Source organism: Cyprinus carpio, chromosome A24, assembly GCF_018340385.1.
Source record: "Cyprinus carpio isolate SPL01 chromosome A24, ASM1834038v1, whole genome shotgun sequence".
Taxonomy (NCBI): Eukaryota; Metazoa; Chordata; class Actinopteri; order Cypriniformes; family Cyprinidae; genus Cyprinus; species Cyprinus carpio.
Window position 1 is genome coordinate 10,591,978 of NC_056595.1, and position 19,411 is coordinate 10,611,388.

Genomic DNA, 19,411 nt, shown 5'->3' on the forward strand with positions numbered 1-19,411 from the left:
AATTCAGCAAAATGTATTTCCACAAAACCACAGTTTAATACACTACCCCCAACTGCTGGAATAAGAGCAAACAGCCCAGCAGTTTTTGTCCAGTCAAAAGAAAAATATGGCGAGTCTGAGGGGTTTTAACATACAATCAGAATAGCTGGATTGTTATTTGCCAACTAAATGTGGAAAGTTTAACACTGCAAAATGGCTTCACATCAGCTTTTACCTCATCTACACAAGCTGGAACTCATTTGACATGGATAACTATTCATTGCAATGACTGCAGCGCCTTCTACAGGCCACAGCTACAAAAATACACATCAAACCACAAACATAATATGAGATTAGAAAGGTTAAGCTTTAATAATGGTTTGTCAATCATCATGGAATCAAATAAAATGAGGAGAGGAACAGGGATGAAAGGGTTAAAGGGACATTGTTAGAGAAAATCCATTATTCGCAATATGTTGACAAACTAGCACAGAACTACATTCTCGGAGGGATACGGAGGTGGTTTTTACTCCTCAGAATGGTAAGAATCACATCAAGCAGGCTTAACCGGCAAAACGACCAGGAAGTGCCATCCAAAACACTATTTTAACACATTCTCTAAATATATATATTTATCTCCCATCACTTTCATATCTTTCTTTTTTTTCCACAGTAAGGCCACTTCAAAAAAGCAAATTTGAAGATTTAACACCTGTGTCGACAGATCTTGCAAAATGGCAAGGGAAAAAAATAGAATTTAAGTTTAAGGTTGAAACACTGAGTCACTCCTTTTCGGCTGGACTGATGTTAATTCCTGCAGCCAATCAGAGCCCAGGACCTGGTCGACATGGTAACCGCAGATATGTAACTGAGGTAGTCTCCACTCTCTAGTATCCAAATCCCAAACGCCCAGCTTTCTGTCATCATGGTGTAAGAAAATAAATCCAATGCTTTGGGAGTTATACTGATGTAGCAAAGAAAAAAGAAGAAAAAAAAAACCCTCAGCAGTTCTTTTTTTTTTTTTTTTTTTTAATTCTCACCCAATGTCTTGAACTCCATCCTCAAAGTGGCTTTTCTCATTTTCTCAGGGTTGGCCGATGTCCAGTGGCTCTGCCAGCCAACCAACCCCATGAGAAAATCCACCGTAATAAACATTTGGTGCCTTGTTCGTTTGATGCGGTGTCATTCATCTTGGTGAACTGTGTTGTATAAAGCAGTATTTGAAATTTCAGTCAGTTCCTGTTGCTGCAGCCCGTTTGAATGCAGTTGATAAGGGAGTGCCTTTATCAGCCGCGTCCATGTGTGTATGAGAGGATTTTGATGGCTAAAAGTGTTAAAATATTTTCATTTGTGGGTGTTGCTTGACGGGGTCTGCTGTGATGTTTGTGTATTGTTGTGTGCAAGTGTGTGTGTGTGTGTGTGTGTGTGTGAGAGAGAGAGAGAAAATGGGCACAGACGTCTCCAGCTCAATCAGGACTGCATCAGACAGCTGCAGGTCATGTTCCCCCTGCGAGTCTTACTGTACCATTGGCGGTAGGCTTGGGGGGGAGGGGGAGATGGCTTTTATTTGTCCCCCAGGATGGCATACTGATTATCTAACTGTAGTTGCTGCATGGAGCCCGGGCCTTCACCTTCTCTCACCCGGCTCTTATGCTTGACCACCTCGAAAGTCTTCTCCATCTCTCTGTCCCTACAACACCAAAACAACCAGTATGGAGGATTGGTTATGTTCAGAATGGAATACTAGCATCTGTACAGTATGTATGTATATATTATGAACCAAAGGCCCTCCGCTGTCCAGCACATTAATCATACAGAATAAAATATTTACTGCAGTTTTTCTGCTGTAATTATAAATAAATGCAAAGCTGCTTAATTTGTAACTTTAAAAAAAAAAAAAAAATAATAATAATAATAATAATAATACTACTACTAACAGAAACTAGGTTAATAAAACATATTAAATTGGAAAAACCCAATTAATTTTTTGATTATGGAAGTTTAAGAACTGTGGTTCATCAATAAAAACAATAATTGTTGAGGGAAACAAAGTTGCAACTTTATTAAATTTTAGCATTTATCTTAATATTGTTTTTATAAATAATTATAAATAAAAATAATAACAAACTAATACCACAACCCAACTTTAATAAAGTTAAAAATCCCAATCCCCAAGAACAACAACCACACAAAACACAACAATAATAATTATATTATTATTGCAATAAAGCACAATTGTGTCAATTATGTCAGTATGCAGCAACTTGTTTAAGTTTAAGAAATTTTGTTACGTGCTTTTGTTATTTATATTAGTTTTTTTATGTTTCTTTTTAGCTTTATTTTTATTTCAGTTTTATCTTTAGTTACTGTAGTACTTAGTTCAGTTAAATAAAGGTTTTTCATGTTAATAGTTTTAGCAAACAAAAGACTTATGCCATTCACAGAGAAAATCTGCACAGTACAAATACTGCAGAAATAGCAGCACAACAGCATTCCTAGCATACTCTGTGTATGAGGAAAAATGAGGAAGGAAGCTAAAGACACATCTGATTAAGCAATGACCAGTGTATAGACTTTTAGAAGAGCTTGGTAGCTTACTTGCGAGTCTCCACGTGTCTGGCGGTGGAGAGGAGAGAGGGGAACTGGGCATCACTGAAGATCTCCGGAGGCCCTTGAGTTGGGCCTCTCTTAGTAGAGGTTAACCGGGCCCCTGGGGGACGATACACGCCAGGTGCTTTGGGCTCAGGAACCTCAACTTCCTCAACTAACAAGAAATGAGACAGATTAGCGTTTAAGAATTAATCTCAACTAATGTTTCAGTTAGTTGGCTATTTATACTAATGCTGCCGACTCACCCGGAGCAGCTGAAGGGGGGCCGCTCGATTTATTCCAGGGTCCAGAGACTTTATCGCCAGTGACCAGTATGATCTCGCCATCTTCACCCACTTCCTCCTTCTCGTACTCTTCCTCTTCCTTCTCATCACTGTCAGACAGTCAGACCAACATAAAATTGAGTACCTCAATAGAGATGTGCTGTAACATGCATGAATTCAGAGTGCTTTGAGACATTCAAATGTTAGCTGAAAAACAAGTTCAAACTCGCTACCGTAAACAGAAAAAAACATATGAGCAGTAACATGAAATTAATCAGATGTCAACCTCATCTGCAGGGCCTGGAGTCTGAGTCCAGTGTAGTCCACCTCCTTCTGCTCAAAGTCCTTCCATTCCTCGTCCTCCTGGAGTGACAGTTCGAGAAAAAGAGAGGTGACACATATAGATTTTAGATAATACATTTTTGGACAGTACAAGAACCATGTCTATGTCTATGCTACAAGTTTATTATGTATTTCTAGAACTACAATGTAGTCACTTACAGCATTTGGTTCCTAAGTGTACTGATTATAAATGTAACTTATAAATGATTTAATGTAACGTATAAATGAAACCTCTGCAATTAACAGCAGAGAAGGCTGAAAGCATTTGATTTTCTGGACTTAAACATAACTCTAATTCAAATGCATTGTTCTTGTTTCCAATGCAGCTTCTTAACAGATCTTAGTGGCATAAAGATAGATAGATAGATAGATAGATAGATAGATAGATAGATAGATAGATAGATAGATAGATAGATAGATAGATAGATAGATAGATAGATAGATAGATAGATAGACTCAATTTCTAATTTTTCTTTTTTTTTAACATTCACTAGGATGCATTACATCCAAAATGCAATAAAACTACCAAAACACTTCAAACATCTCAAATCAAGTCACTTTCAGACATAGCACAGCAGTTGGTTTCACATCCAAAATGCAATAAAACTACCAAAACACTTCAAACATCTCAAATCAAGTCATACTTCCATAAAACGGTTGTTACCCAAAACCAATCTGTCACTCATAAAACACTGACCTAAAAAAAAAACATTAAAAGTAAAACAGTAAAAAAAAATCTTTACAAAACAAGAATGACAGCTCTCCTGTAGGGCAGTGATTTGGTTCTGTCTATCTGTTGCGGATTCAATTTTGAGATTTGGGTGGTGCACTCAAAAAAGTGGAGGCAGATGAACTTGCAGGGACAGAGTTTAAACAGACTAAATGTTTGGAGAAGTCCTGCATGTGTCACCAGAGAGAAATCTGGTGTTTTCACTGGAAGACCCAGTTTTTATTATGCATTACAAGGTCAATTTAAAACAATAACAACAATAATAATTAAAATCAAATATATGCAATAATGATATAGTAATAATAAAGTCAAAATATGCCAACTCTTCTGCTACACACTCAAAAGTATGCACATTTTCTACACAAAAAGAATACATAATTTTAGGGAACAGCATAAGTAGGCAAATTGGGACACAGCACAACTGATTTACTAAATTTCTCAATATGCATCACAACATACAAAGTGCAGAATTTAATTAAAGCGACCTGATGTTCATGAGCATGTAGCTATTCTGTACGGTCTGCCAAGAGAAACAAACATTTTTTTTTTCTTTCTCAAGAGAAACAAGCATATGTTGGCGTTGAAGGACACAGTTGTTGCAGCAGTTCTAAAAGCCCTGCTGGAAGATTGATTCCCCATGCAGTGAATGTCAGTATAAAGTCACTTCAGACACAACCCAAAGGTAAGGTTACTTCTATTTAAGGGTAACATTAAAGGCACAGTTCAGACAAAAATTTAAAATACAGTTCTGTCATCGTTTACAAACCCTTATGTTTCTCCATTCACATATGAAATGTTAGACAGAAAAAAAATGCAATAAAAGTAAATAATAACAGGCTGTCAATATCTTATGTCTTGCCAAAAATCTGATTATTTTAGAGGAAAGAAAGCCAGGCAGATTTAAATCTGAGGGTGAGTTAATTAATACATTTTGATTTTAAAGTTAACGTAGAAGCTGTCAGATATATAAACAGAAGAAACCTACAGCACAAAATCACCTTAACTTTCTATTCATACAGACAAAAGAAACATCTAATCTCTTATTAGAATTGTTATTTGCTCGTCACAAAACCGAGTGCCTGTTTAGACGAGACTGCGCATTTAGAAGGTTCACGCGCCAAACGCTGTCTAGATAGGCAGCCAACTAGGTTTTGTGACACAGCCCATGTGTGTTGTTTGACTGAGCGTTACCTTTTCCATCTGCGCGTCCTGATTCTCACTCTTCGTCGACTTCTCCTTCTCTCACTTGCCCCGTTTCGTCTTTTTCACCGCCATTACGGTCCTCCCGTCGCCTGCTCCGCGTTCCCTGGACCTTCTCCTTCTTTTTCTTCTTGTCGCGCTTAGCGAAGAAGTCATCCAGACTCTTCTCCACGCCGGCCGGAGCCACATCCGCCATCTTATCCCCAAATTTCCTTTACCAAACACTAAAAAGGCTTAGAAATGATCAGATCAGTGTCTGAAACGACAGCAAACGAGCCCTTGCGTGCGTGTCTGCCCAGTAATCCGTATGTTTCATGTATCCGCAGGTTAAAAGTGTTATGAGAGCAGCATGACAAACTCGCCAGCTGAAAGTGTGACACAGTCGCCCAATGCACCGGATAGTGTTGCTTCCGATCTGACCCGGATGGGAAAGCGCCTTTGTTATTGACAGTTCTGCTATCCAATCGCTGAGCGACAATGTTAGTTTTCGACCAATCCCAAGGCAGGGTGAGGATTCTGCATAATGATTTTACCAGATTGTGCAACTATTTTGTTGTTCAATTCGGTCTTTAGTTATACAACACTTGTGGAGTAATTTAGTTCACAAATGAAATAAAACATATTTCTACTGATCAATTTAGATATGTGGTGCCATTTTAAACTGCAAAAAAATGCACAGAAAAGGCAGAATTGCAGAAATAATGTTAATAAACTATTTTTTTAAACATGACATGAACATAGAAACGTGAAATAGCAAAATAAAATATAGAATAAAAAATTTAAAACACGATGAAGTACTGGTTATTATACATTTGTATTTTTAACAAATATTTATATATAGTTTTTGAGAATCTGGTATAAAAAAAAAAGGCTCCTCAATGCCTTTAAGGGCGATTAGCTTGCTTAGGGCCCTTTATAAGCAGAAGTGATTAAAAAGGGGTGTTGTTAAGATACTATTGGAAACATCTCGGTTACGTATGTAACCACAGTTCCCTGAATAGGGAACGAGATGCTGCGGTGACGTCACCGTATGGGAACACCTTCGGTGTGACGAATGTCTGAAGCCCTATACCATCTCGCCAATCCTATTGGCCAAATAGCGCTTGGCACCGCCCTACGCATGCGTACGCATCGTATACCCGGGCGCCGCGCGCTATTTCGCTCAGATTTCATGAACTGAAGAGAAGAACGCTATCAGGTATGGAACGGCCGGGACCGCAGCATCTCGTTCCCTATTCACGGAACTGTGGTTACATACGTAACCGAGATGTTCCCTTTCATAGGTCACTTCGATGCTGCGGTGACGTCACCGTATGGGAACCCTATACCATAACGCCTGACGTACCTGATAGCTGGGATCCAAGGAAGCATCTGCTCAAGCGGAGAGAACCAGGAGCCAGGAGCCGTCCTTACATCCAGACTGTAAAACTTGATAAAAGTGCTCGGTGAGGACCATCCTGCCGCAGCACAGATATCAGCCATAGAAGATCCACTGAGGGCCGCCTGAGAGGAAGCGACTGCTCTAGTGGAATGAGCTTTGACTCCTAGAGGCGAGGCGAGACCGCGCGCCTCATAGGCTAAAGATATTGCCTCCACCAACCAATGGGACATGCGTTGCTTTGTGACAGCATGGCCTCTATTCTTGTGTCCAAAACAGACAAACAGCTGGTCGGACTCACGCCATGAGGCTGATCGATCGACATAAGTCTTAAGCGCTCTGACAGGGCAAAGACTTAGATCTTCTGATCCTGTCCCAGCAGGGGGTAAAAGCCTCCAGGACCGTCTGCTGAAAATGAAAGGGGTTCGAAGCGACTTTAGGGACATAATTAGGCCTCGGTCGCAGCAATACCTTCACAAAGCCTGGTGCAAAATCCATGCACGACGGCGAAACAGAAAGAGCCTGTAAATCCCCAACTCTCTTGAGGGAGGATAAGGCCATAAGAAGAACTGTCTTCAAGGTCAGGATTTTATCCGGTACGGTTTCCAAGGGCTCAAACGGATGTCCTGATAGACCTTGCAGTACAATAGATAACTCCCATGAGGGAACTCGCACAGGGCGGAAAGGCCTCAGCCGTCGCGCACCTTGTAAAAAGCGAGAGACCAGCGGATGACGGCCCACTGAAGCACCATCCATATATACGTGGTTAGCTGAAATGGCTGCCACATAAACTTTCAAAGTTGCTGGCGTTACTCCATCAGAGAAACGGTCTTGAAGGAACTCCAGTACTGAAGCCACTGGGCAGTAAACTGGGTCTATACTACGAAAACCACACCCAGGTCGTAAACAGCTTCCATTTTGAAAGCATATAAGCGTCTCGTAGATGCTGCTCTGGAATTCATAATAGTCTCGGAGGTTTCCGCAGAAAGACCGGGACATATTAACTCACTCCGCTCAGAGGCCACGCCCACAGTTTCCACAGATCTGGCCTCGGGTGCCAAATCATCCCTCGTGCTTGCGATAGTAAGTCCTGTCTGAGGGGAATCTCCCATGGAGAGCCCACTATTAGACTGACCAGTTCCGCAAACCACGGCTGTGTGGGCCACCACGGAGCCACCAGCAGCAGCTGCTCCCTCTCTGTCCAGCCGTATCCTGGACAACACCGCTGGAATTAAAACGAATTGGAGGAAAAGCATACAAGCTGGTCCTGGGCCAATCGTGAGCTAACGCATCCAAGCCTAGGGGCGATGGAGGGCATAGGGAGAACCACAGCGGGCAATGTGTAGTCGTGCTCGACGCGAATAAGTCCACTCTCGCCTCTCCGAATATCTGCCATAAAAGACTCACCGTCTGTGGGTGTAATCTCCATTCCCCCTGCTCCAGAGTCTGTCTGGATAGCAGATCCGCTCCGACGTTCAAACGTCCCGGGGACATGAACTGCTCGGATCGATAGAAATCTGTTCCGAGACCAAAGAAGAATACTCCTCGCCAGCCTGCACAGGGGGCGAGAGCGTAACCCTCCTTGATGATTCAGGTATGACACAACCGCCATGTTGTCTGACCTGAGTAGTACATGACGGGCCGGTCAGCAGATTTGAGAAATACTGGAGAGCTAGAAAAACTGCCAGTAGTTCCAACCTGTTTATGTGCCAACCGCGCTGTGTCGCTGTCCACACTCCATGAGCTGGGCGCCCTTGACAAACAGCTCCCCAACCGGTCAAAGACGCGTCCGTCGTGACAGTCTCTCGGGAAGCACAAATCCCCAGCCGAACTCCGGCTAGAAGGAACTCGGTTGACATCCACTGTTTTTTTATTGACATAACACACACCTCCGTGTCACCGAAATCGTACGATGCGGAAAACAACGGGGTGAAAATGTTCTGACTTTTCGTCCACCACTGAAAAGGGCGCATGTGAAGTAAGCCCAGACGAATTACAGGGGATGCCGCTGCCATCAGACCTAACAGCCTGAGACACAAACTCACCGTCACTGTGCGGCCTACTTTGAAGTGACGCACGCATGACGTGAGAGACTGAACGCGCGGGAGAGATAGTCTGGCTGTCATCGCGCTAGACTCCAAATCTATTCCCCAGAAAGGTTATCCGTTGAGAGGGGATTAAAACACTCTTCTGGAAATTCGTGCATAAGCCCAGGCTGCTTAAATGATTCAGCACTAAATCTCGGTGAGAGAGTGCTTGAGTCTGTGATTGAGCTAGCACCAGCCAATCGTCCAAGTAATTCAACACACGAACGCCCTGGAGCCGCAACGGGGCCAGAGCTGCGTCCATGCATTTTGAAAAAGTTCGGGGAGCCAGGGCTAAGCCGAACGGAAGAACACGGTATTGATACGCTTTGCCCTCTAAAGCGAATCTGAGGAACTTCCTGTGGCTCTTGATGATCTGAATATGAAAATATGCATCCTTCAGATCGATCGTGACAAACCAAGTGTTTGGTTGAATCTGAGACAAAATGGACTTTACCGTTAACATCTTGAATTTGCTCGTCCTGAGTGCAAGATTCAAACGGCGTAGATCCAATATGGGTCGCAAACCGCCCCCTTTTTTTGGTACAACAAAAAATAGCGGCTGTAAAAAACCTGACTCCATCTGAGAGGGGTGTACTTCTTCTATAGCCCCTTTCTTCAGCAGAGCTGTCATTTCTTGCCGCAGCACCGCGACTTCCTCTGGTTTCACAACCGTGGGAAGAATTCCGCGGAAAGGAGGCGGGCCTTTTCGAAACTGAATGGTGTATCCGAGACGAATCGTGCGTAACACCCATTGCGAAATGCCGGGCAAGCGTTCCCACGCGGCCCGAAATAGCGTCAGTGGTTTCAAGGTTTCCGCCTTTTTCAGCGTTTTCATACGCGTTAACATGCCCGAATACGGAAAGCTCGCGGCGTCCGTAAGCCGGGGAAGCGCGTGCGTCAAATCCGTTGCATCTCGTTGTGTATAATCCTGAAGCGTGTCCACGGCAGGAATTAATCCAACAAGATGAACATCGGGCTCTGCCGCTAGCGAAAAAAGCGGCGGCTGTATGAGCCGTCATAAACGGGCCGTCTTTGCCAGACCCTTGTAGCGTTCCTCGGATTCTGAAGGCTGAATCGCGCAGAGTGTCTGAGGAAACGCCTGACATGGTTGCTCGATCCAATGCTGCTCGAAGCGCCTTTTGCGGCGAGACAGTCAATGCTAGAGCGTGGGGACTGCAGTGAGAGGGTTGGATGCGCGAAAACGGTCCAATAGCGCTCTCTAGCGGAGGGCACAGTCCCTGGCAAGCAGCGAGAATATCAGGAGCTGCTATTAGGAGCCCGAGAGCGAGAGGCATTAGCCGTCGAACTCAGGTCTAATCTTTTCCGCTGTCGCTGGCGAGCTGGTGGAAAAGCCTTAGGACCCCAGTCCTTACGAGGGGGCGCCATAGGCGAAGGCTCTTCCCGTGAGGCAGCCCGTTGGCGGTTTGAAGAGGTTGAACGAGACCGCGCGGGGCGCCCGCCGCCGTTCAGTCTCTCTGGGTCTGCGTGGAATCAGCTGGCGGAAAGCGGCTGATTGCTGTTTCGCTGCCCTAAATTTATCCACCACCGACGTAACTGCCTCTCCGAACAAACCGTCCTTAGAAATGGGCGCGTCCATGAGAAAAGATTTATCCTTTTCTTTGATATCGGTGAGATTCAGCCAAAGGTGGCGCTCGACCGTAATCAAACCAGCCACGGAACGGCCCACTGCCCGAGCAGTATGTTTGGTAGCGCGTAGCGCCAAATCCGTTGCTCGACGCAGCTCTTTCACAGCCTCGGGTGTGATGCCCTCCCCCCTCGTCGAGATCCTTTAAAAAGCTCCGCTTGGTAGGCCTGGAGGACCGCCATAGAGTGGAGCGATGCGGCCCGCCTGGCCAGCAGCCATGTAAGATTTCCCGACGAGGCTAGACGTGACTCGACACGCCTTCGAAGGAAGGAGGGGGCGAGACTTCCATGCCGTGGCCGAATTAGGCGCCAGATGTTCGGCGAGAGTCTCCTCAACCGGAGGCATTGCTGTATAGCCACGGTTCGCCATATCTGAAATGGTGGCGAAATCCGCAGCCGCGGCGTTCGTGATGCGCGCCGAGTAGGGCTGCTTCCAGGACCTCGAAACCTCCTGGTGGAGGTCCGGGAAAAAAGGCAGGGGCCTACGGGGCTGCGTAGGAGCACGATTAGTTAAAAAACGGTCGTCCAGCTTAGATGAAGGTTGGGCCTCGGCCTTCTCAACCTCCCAGTCCAGTCCCAGCTTACCACCACCGCACGAGAGACCACATCCAACAGCTCGCTGTAGGAGGGGAGAGACGCGCTTCTCCTGTCCGCTAGGAGGGAGAGGGCTGTCCGTATCTGCCACGAAGTCCTCAGACTCCGAAGCCGCGGTGGATAAGACGTCGTCGTCGAACTGCCCACAACCGAAGGAGATAGCATCGTATGCCTCCGGGGTGGGCTGTAAACCCCCGTCCGAGAACACAACGGGTTCGACGAAGGTGGCATCCTGCACTCGGGTAGGGGAGAGAGCGAGCGATGTGGAGAAAACTCCAGCGCCGCGCTGTCGTCGTAAGTGAGGTCGCACATGTCTCCCCAAGCCATCGCCTCGTGCGGTGCCTCGGCAGCCGCAGAAGCGACACGGCGGGGGTTAGACGCGGGGGGCGACCTTGGAAAACACTTCTACCCTCGAGCGCAGTACTTTAAGTCGCAGGCCATCACAGTGGGGACAAGAGGAAAAGGCCACTAAGCGCAGACTGCGCGTGATGTAATCCCAAACAGACTACGCACCTTTCGTGAGTGTCTCCCTTAGTGATGAACCTGGTACACGGTTCCTTGCACTTTCGAAAGCTCATCGCGTCCGCGAAGAGGAGTTAACACTGCTCGAGAAAAACCGCTATGAACGCGAGATGATTCCAGGGCACAGATGATTCTCTTTCCTGAAGGAAATGAAATCTGAGCGAAATAGCGCGCGGCGCCCGGGTATACGATGCGTACGCATGCGTAGGGCGGGTGCCAAGCGCTATTTGGCCAATAGGATTGGCGAGATGGTATAGGGCTTCAGACATTCGTCACACCGAAGGTGTTCCCATACGGTGACGTCACCGCAGCATCGAAGTGACCTATGAAAGGGAACGTCATGTTCCCTTTCGAACGGTCTCTCCGGTTGCGTTGACACCGAGCGGCAACCTCGCGCTCTTTCTCGGGAAGCCAACAAGGAAGTGAATAAAACTGCAATTCATTGACTGGCCACTTGAGGCTGGCTGCAGAAGGGAGTCAGTCCCATAGACTCCCCATGTTAAAAATTAATTTTGCCCTTCATGACAACACAATTACACACCCTTTCAAAAAAAAATATTTTGTCCAATAAACCAAATTTTCCCCCCAATACAACTAACTGTGAGCCGGGTGAATTTTTTTTTATAACTCATCCGTTTTAAATTATATTAAGCCTTAAAGTTTCTGCATAATTAGGGGCGTGGCCCACGTGAGTGACAGGTGGATTGACACTGCCGTTCGCGCTAGGTGGGCATGGCTTCAGCAACCAGGTCCCGCCTTTTTTCGATTATCCGGGAGAGTCGCGCGGGCGGTGACGCGCTGCCAAGATGGCGATGGACCGCTCCGCACACTTTGAGCTTCAAAACCGCTCTTGAGGAGTCTATGGGTGACATCACAGACACTACGTCCATGTTTTTATACAGTAAATGGTTGACACGCTTATGGGGAAACTCCTGTTTACTCTGGTAATGAAGCCTGATTTGTTCACATTCGTGTAGCAGCACAAACCAATGGGGCTTAAACCCACCAAAAGGGGAGGAATGGCCCACTCCGTTCCTACTGGCAGTTCACGAGGAACTCACCAGGAAGTGGTGTGCCCTCTACTCAGCCCATGTTAATCCCTATACTTCCACCACTCTCACCACTGAAGAAAGAGGTTATAGCAAGCTCTCCCCCCATCAAAACCCTGCAGGACTACATCAGCCTTAGCAAACAGGGCTTATTCAGCAAAAAGCAAATTCACCAAATCAATCCAAACCATTCAACACTACATCAGCCCAACAAAAAATCCATTACAAACCTTTCTACAAGGCCAGCTCAGCACTTCCCATGATGGCTGTGCTTCAAGTGTTCAAGGCCAAACTTCTCCACACCATGGACGAGTCTGGCCAGACTTCTGATGCCTTTAGAGAGCTGTGCACAGCAACTGACCTGGCTCTGCATGCTACTAAGTCCACTGTGCAGGCGATCAGCAAAAAGGTGAGTGGCCAATTTGGTGATGCTAGAGCACCACCTTTGGCTGAATTTGACGGAGATCAGGGATGCTGACAAGGTCGTCTCCCTAGACTCACCAGTCTCTCCTAAGAGACCCTACCGTGGATGGGTTTGCCAAGCAGTTTACAACAGCACAGAAGTCATTGCAGGCAATGCGTCACTTCCAGCCGCAGTACTCAATTGCCGCGGCTGGTTCAATTCACCAGAAGGCTTCATCTGCTCAGCAGCCTGCCAAGCCAGTGCCACTTCAGCCCCTGCCTAATCCTGAGCCTGTGCTTCAGCAGCACCCCCGGATGGTGAAACGCTTTCTGAAGCACCAAGGTCCTCAGAAGCCAACCTAATCCAAATGCAGAGAGGAAGAGGAGAGGGTCAGTTCTCACAGAGGAAAGCTCGCACTCACTTTCCATCCCTCCACTTATCACAGAGTGATGGAAGCCCCATTCAACCTGGGCCCGTCCTTCTCAGTCAGTGCACGCCCAAGCAAACTACTGGTGTGATAGTGGACCCACATACTCGAAAGAGCATTTCTCCTCTCCTCATTACCACAAATGTCAGTTCCCCACCCCGTGCAGTGATGTTCCATAAAAAAAAAATATAACCAATATCCATCAAGCTTCATTATAAAAAACATAACCAAGATACTCCAATCAATTCTCTAAAAAGCCACTTTGCTTCAGAGGTGTTTTTAAAACTTCTGAACGGCTCACTTTAGTGGTGTTGTTCAAACTTTGGTATGGGACAATGATGGTCATGTTCTCTGGTCTGAAGTACAAACACTGCTTTCAAAAGGAGCCATAGAAACGGTTCCTCTAGTAAACAGCAAATGAGGGTTTTATAGCTGTTACATCATCACTCCCAAGAAAGATGGTGGGCTTAGACATCTGAACGGCCGTTCAAGATGTTAATTTTGAAACCGATCCTCACACAAGTATATCCCGAGGACTGGTTCCTGTCAGTGGATCTTAAGGACGCTTAATTTCACATCCAGATAGCACCCCCACCCCCCCCCCCAACCCCCCGTTACAGACCATTCTTGAGATTTACATTCGAGGGAGTAGCCAATCAGTACACGCTTCTGCCATTCAGACTGTTCCGGGCCCCACATACTTTTATGAAGTGCATAGATGCATCTCTTTCCCCCCTGAGTAAGATGGTAATCCACATTTTGAACTACCTCAACTATTAGCTGGTTTTAGCCAGGTCAGGAAGGGGAACTCATCGCTCACAGGTCACTGCTGCTCAGCCACCTGGACCGCCTTGGGTTGGGAATCAATAAAGCCAAGAGTCTCCTACCCAGGGAATCAATAAAGCCAAGAGTCTCCTAGCCAGCGAGTGGTCTTTTCTGGGGACAATTATCAATTCTGCATGGATTACACTGTGCTTCCTCTATGATTCATCTGGGCCTGCTCAACATGCAGCCCCTTCACTACTGGCTCAAAGCCCATGTTTTCTTCCCACACTTGGCTCCTGGGATGTTTTCATCTCAGGGTAACCCACCGCTGAAACAGAGCTGTGGCCCCTTGGAAAACCCTCTCACCTGTTTCAACTCAGGCATCCCATTGGGACTGACCTCCAGAAGGAAGGCGGTTATGACAGATGCCTCCAACTCAGGTTGGGGAGCTTTGTATGAGGGCAGACTGGCATCTGGCTCCGGGTCAAACCTGGAGCCATGATTACACATAACCTAGAATGCTGTCTATGACTTCATGCCTGCTCTGTCAATTCTTCGTCATCAGTTAGGAACCTAGGTGTGCTATTTGATAGCAATCTTTCCTTAGAAAGCCATGTTTCTAGCATTTGTAAAACTGCATATTTCCATCTCAAAATATATCTAAATTACGGCGTATGCTCTCAATGTCAAATGCAGAAATGTTAATCCATGCGTTTATGACCTCAAGGTTTGATTATTGTAATGCTTTATTGGGTGGTTGTTCTGCACGCTTAATAAACAAACTCCAGCTAGTCCAAACTGCAGCAGCTAGAGTTTTTGCTAGAACCAGGAAGTATGACCATATTAGCCCGGTTCTGTCAACACTGCACTTGCTCCCTATCAAACATCATATAGATTTTAAAATCTTGCTTATTACTTATAAAGCCCTGAATGGTTTAGCACCTCAGTATTTGAACGAGCTCTTGTTACATTATAATCCTCCACGTCCGCTGCGTTCTCAAATCTCAGGCAATTTGATAATACCTAGAATATCAAAATCAACTGCAGGCGGCGGATCCTTTTCCGATTTAGCGCCTAAACTCTGGAATAACCTACCTAACCTAACATTGTTCGGGAGGCAGACACACTCTTGCAGTTTAAATCTAGATTAAAAGAACTATCTCTTTAACCTGGCTTACACATAACACACTAATACGCTTCTAATATCCAATCCGTTAAAGGATTTTTAGGCTGCATTAATTAGGTAAACCGGAACCGGGAACACTTCCCATAACACCCGATGTATTTGCTACATCATTAGAAGAATGGTATCTATGCTAATATTAGTCTGTTTCTCTCTTATTCCGAGGTCACCGTAGCCACCATATCCAGTCTGTATCCAGATCAGAGGGTCGCTGCAGTCGCCCGGATCCAGTACGTATCCAGCCCAGATGGTGGATCAGCACCTAGAAAGGACCTCTACAGCCCTGAAAGACACATGAAATCAACCACTCTTGTCTCAGACCACAAACAGAACAACACCAAAGATCTTGTCTCAGACGACCACCGGGACAAGACCACAGGAAACAGATGATTCTTCTGCACAATCTGACTTTGCTGCAGACTGGAATTGAAATGCTGGTTTCATCTGGCCAGAGGAGAACTGGCCCCCCAACTGAGCCTGGTTTCTCCCAAGGTTTTTTCTCTATTTTGTCACCTATGGAGTTTTGGTTCCTTGCCGCTGTCGCCTCTGGCTTGCTTAGTTGGGGACACTTCATTTACAGCGATATGATTGCAAATGATTGCACAGATACTATTTAAACTGAACTAAGATGAATGAGATCACTGAAATCAATGATGAACTGCCTTTAACTGTCATTTTGCATTATTGACACACTGTTTTCCTAATTAATGTTGTTCAGTTTCTTTGACACAATCTGTTTTGTATAAAGCGCTATATAAATAAAGGTGACTTGACTTGGAGCGTTTTACTAGGTGGCATAATATTTATTTATTTGTTTATTTTTATTTATTTTAATTTTTGAGACACAGGCAGCATAAAGTTTTATAGGCCTAATACAGTGGGTATAGAAAAGAATCAACACCCCCTCCCCCCATGTATAAAATAATCACATTTTGTTGCTTTGCAGCCTGAAAGAAGGACACAGTTTTTGTTTTATCCAGCTGTATTTACTTATATCAACTTACAACATCCAAGTGAAAATATAACACCAACATGTCAGAAAGAAAAAAAACAGAGTCAGTCACTACTGAGTTGGAAGAAGGATCACCCCCTCCTAAAAATGACTTGCAAACTCAATCAAGTGTAGCTAATCATCTTTAAAATGGGATCAGCTGTAGTCATTTTGATTAGCTTAGCATGAAAATAGCTTTCCTGGAGCATTTCAGTCCTTGGTAGTGCAACTGAAGCAAACAATCAACTATAGGTGGCAAGGAAAAATCAAAAGAACTCCAGGATAAACTTGTGGACAGGCACAAGTCAGGAGATGGATACGAAAAAAAGAAAAAGAAAAATTCAAAGGCTTACTCAATGCCTAAAAGCACAGAGAAGTCTATTATTAAGAAATGGGAGGTATTTGGTACAGTACAGACCCTCCCTGGATCAGGGCGTCGCTCCAAACTGGATGAAAGTGTCAGGAGGAAACTGGTCAGAGAGGCTACAAAGAGGCCTACAGCAACTCTGAAACAGTTTTTAGAATTTATGACAAAGAGTGGTCGATGTGTGCATGTGACAACAATATCACAAACTCTCCACAAACGTGGCTTGTATGGGAGGGTTGCAAAAAAAAAAAAATAAAGAGACTCCTCAATAAAGGCCACATGCAGTCATGACCGAGCTTTGCCAAAATATACCTTAAAGACTCTGAGGCCACACAGAAAAAAAATGTTATGGTCAGATGAGTATCTATATCATATGGCCTCAACTCCAAATAATATGTCTGGCAGAAATCCAATACAGCTCACCATCCAACTAACACTATTCCTACAGTTCAGTAAAGCATGGAAGTGGTAATGTCCTGTTATGGGGGGTTTTCCTGTGCAGCAGCAAATAGAGCACTTGTCAGGATAGAAGTAAAAATGGATTGGAGCAAATACTATCAAATTTTTGAGGAAAATCTGCTTCCCTCTGTCAGAAAGTTGTCAAGGGGTAGAAGCTTTACCTTCCAACATGACAATGACCTAAAGCACACAGCAAAACTGACCACACAGTGGTTAAAGGAGAAAAAGGTGAATGTTTTTGCATGGCCTAGTCAGAGCTACTTAAACCCCTTTGAAAATCTGTGGAATGACTTGAAGACACCATCAATGAGCTTTAGCATTTCTGCAAAGAAGAGTGGGCAAATATTGCAAAGTCTAGATGTGCAAAGTTAGTAGAGACAATGACATACCCCAACAGACTAAAGGCTGCAATTAAAGCAAAAGGTGGTTCAACAAAATACTGACACAAGGGGGTGATCCTTTTTCCAACTCAGTGATTCAGGTTTTTTTTTTTATTTTCTTTTTTTTCTGACATGGTGTTATATCTTTCACTTGAATGCTCTGAGTAAATACAGCAGAATAAAACAAAAACTGTGTCCATCTTTATTTCAGGCTACAAAGCAACAAAAATGTGATTATTTTAAAGGGGGTGATTCTTTTCTATACCTGCTGTACATTTGTATTGTTTTAATATTAGGCAAATTTCTCAAATAACTCAAGACAGAATTTACAAAACAAAGACTAGCTATAACACCTAACTGCATTCTAGCATGGAGCAATGTGATTGAGAGGGTTTATAAAAAGACTTCAAATCTGTTGCCTTTTGAGAGACTATGAATGAATGAACATCCCAGTTGTGTGTCACACTGAACAGCTTGTGAATAGAAAAGCTTCAATCAGCATATAGAGCAAACAGAAAATTCCAGAAACCTTTGACCCATTTAAATCAGGGGGGAAACATTGGAGTTTTGTGTTCCACTTTGCTTTTTTAACAGGTTTTGCTTTAAATATTAAATCAACTACAGACTGAAGAAACCTTCAAAGCCTTTTTATTTGTATTGCTCAGCATAAAAAGTACAGTTTATGTGCTACAAAAGATTAGACATGATTCATAATATGCAAAAGCATTTTTGTCAGCTGAGCAATTACCTCCCTTTCCTTACATATCAAAAACTCATGCCAGCACAAAATAAATGGATGGAAACAATAAAAAAAGAGGAAATGGAAAACATCAATCTATAAATTCATTTAAAACAATATTTATATAAAATCTGCTAAGCATACAGAAAAGAAAATTGGGATATGTAAAGAAAGGATGATGATATGGTCTTAAAAAATGTTACCAACCTCAGGGCATGTGTTTCAAAGAATGTACAAAATAAAAATAGTTTCTCTTCTCGTATGTATTTAGATCTAACAATTACACTTTTTACATCCAGTGATATAATTGACATTCATCTAAAAAACTGTACAACACAGCAGTAAGCACTGAGAATCAAAGAGAAAATTCAGTTTGGTCTCATTTATTCTCATCAATGTTCACATAAGGGACAGAGATAGACAGACAGAACCACAAGCACACTCATACACCCTTCACTAAGAAAAACATGTCTTCTAACAATATATATATAGTATATAATATATAGATATATATATATATATATATATATTAATATAGCCAACCTAAGAAACAATAGTACCACCATCATCATAACATCACAAAACAAAAAAAAATAGCCAACCTGTGAAGCAATAGTAGTGCCATTTTCATCAGAGCATGACATAGCAAAAAAAATTATGAAAAATAAAAAATAAAAAATAAAATAAAATAATTTTGTGGTTTAACAAAAAAACGATGCATTTCCACTACAGTTATATAATATAATGCTTTGCCCTGCTTATGGAAGTTGAACAAAGACAAGTACAACATGAACAGATATGATGTGAAATGTGGAGCACAGTAACATTACAATAGCAAGGGCTTTGTATGAGGCATTTCATTGTCATTTAAGCATTTTTTTTTCTCTCTACTTGCTTGTGCAACTGTGTCAACGTGAATGGAATTTTAGGGTGTTTGTAACAATGAAATCTTGATAGAAACAAAATCCTGTTTGACATCTAGTCTAAAGACACACATACACCTCAAATCAGAAAAGATGCATGCAACAAGACATATACGCACACAAAAACATCTTGAACATCTAAGGAATGGGACAATTGTCATTTTGTCTTTTGGCTGGTGACTCAGCTGGGGACAAACCATCTCAGAAAATCTTGATTCGTCCTCCATAAAATGCAAACAGGCAATCAACTCAAGTTTCTCCAAGAAGCAAGGGTTGCTGCAGTACCCACTGGACTCATTCTAGAAACATTCCAAAATCAATACCCTTTACCCCTGCATCCCCTTACATACAGAATTCAAGTGCGGCAGGCTTTTTT

The 19,411-nt window shown here is 43.8% G+C and overlaps 1 protein-coding gene across 1 annotated transcript; it reads right to left on the reverse strand.

The window, feature by feature from the left end:
- Positions 1-327: 327 nt before the first annotated feature.
- Positions 328-5,562, reverse strand: LOC109082333 (carnitine deficiency-associated gene expressed in ventricle 3). Its single transcript, XM_042714172.1, is given in 6 exon segments — positions 328-1,669; positions 2,578-2,743; positions 2,835-2,962; positions 3,139-3,215; positions 5,116-5,236; positions 5,238-5,562. Coding segments are annotated over 6 exon segments (702 nt in total). The 5' UTR covers positions 5,321-5,562; the 3' UTR covers positions 328-1,542.
- Positions 5,563-19,411: the final 13,849 nt, after the last annotated feature.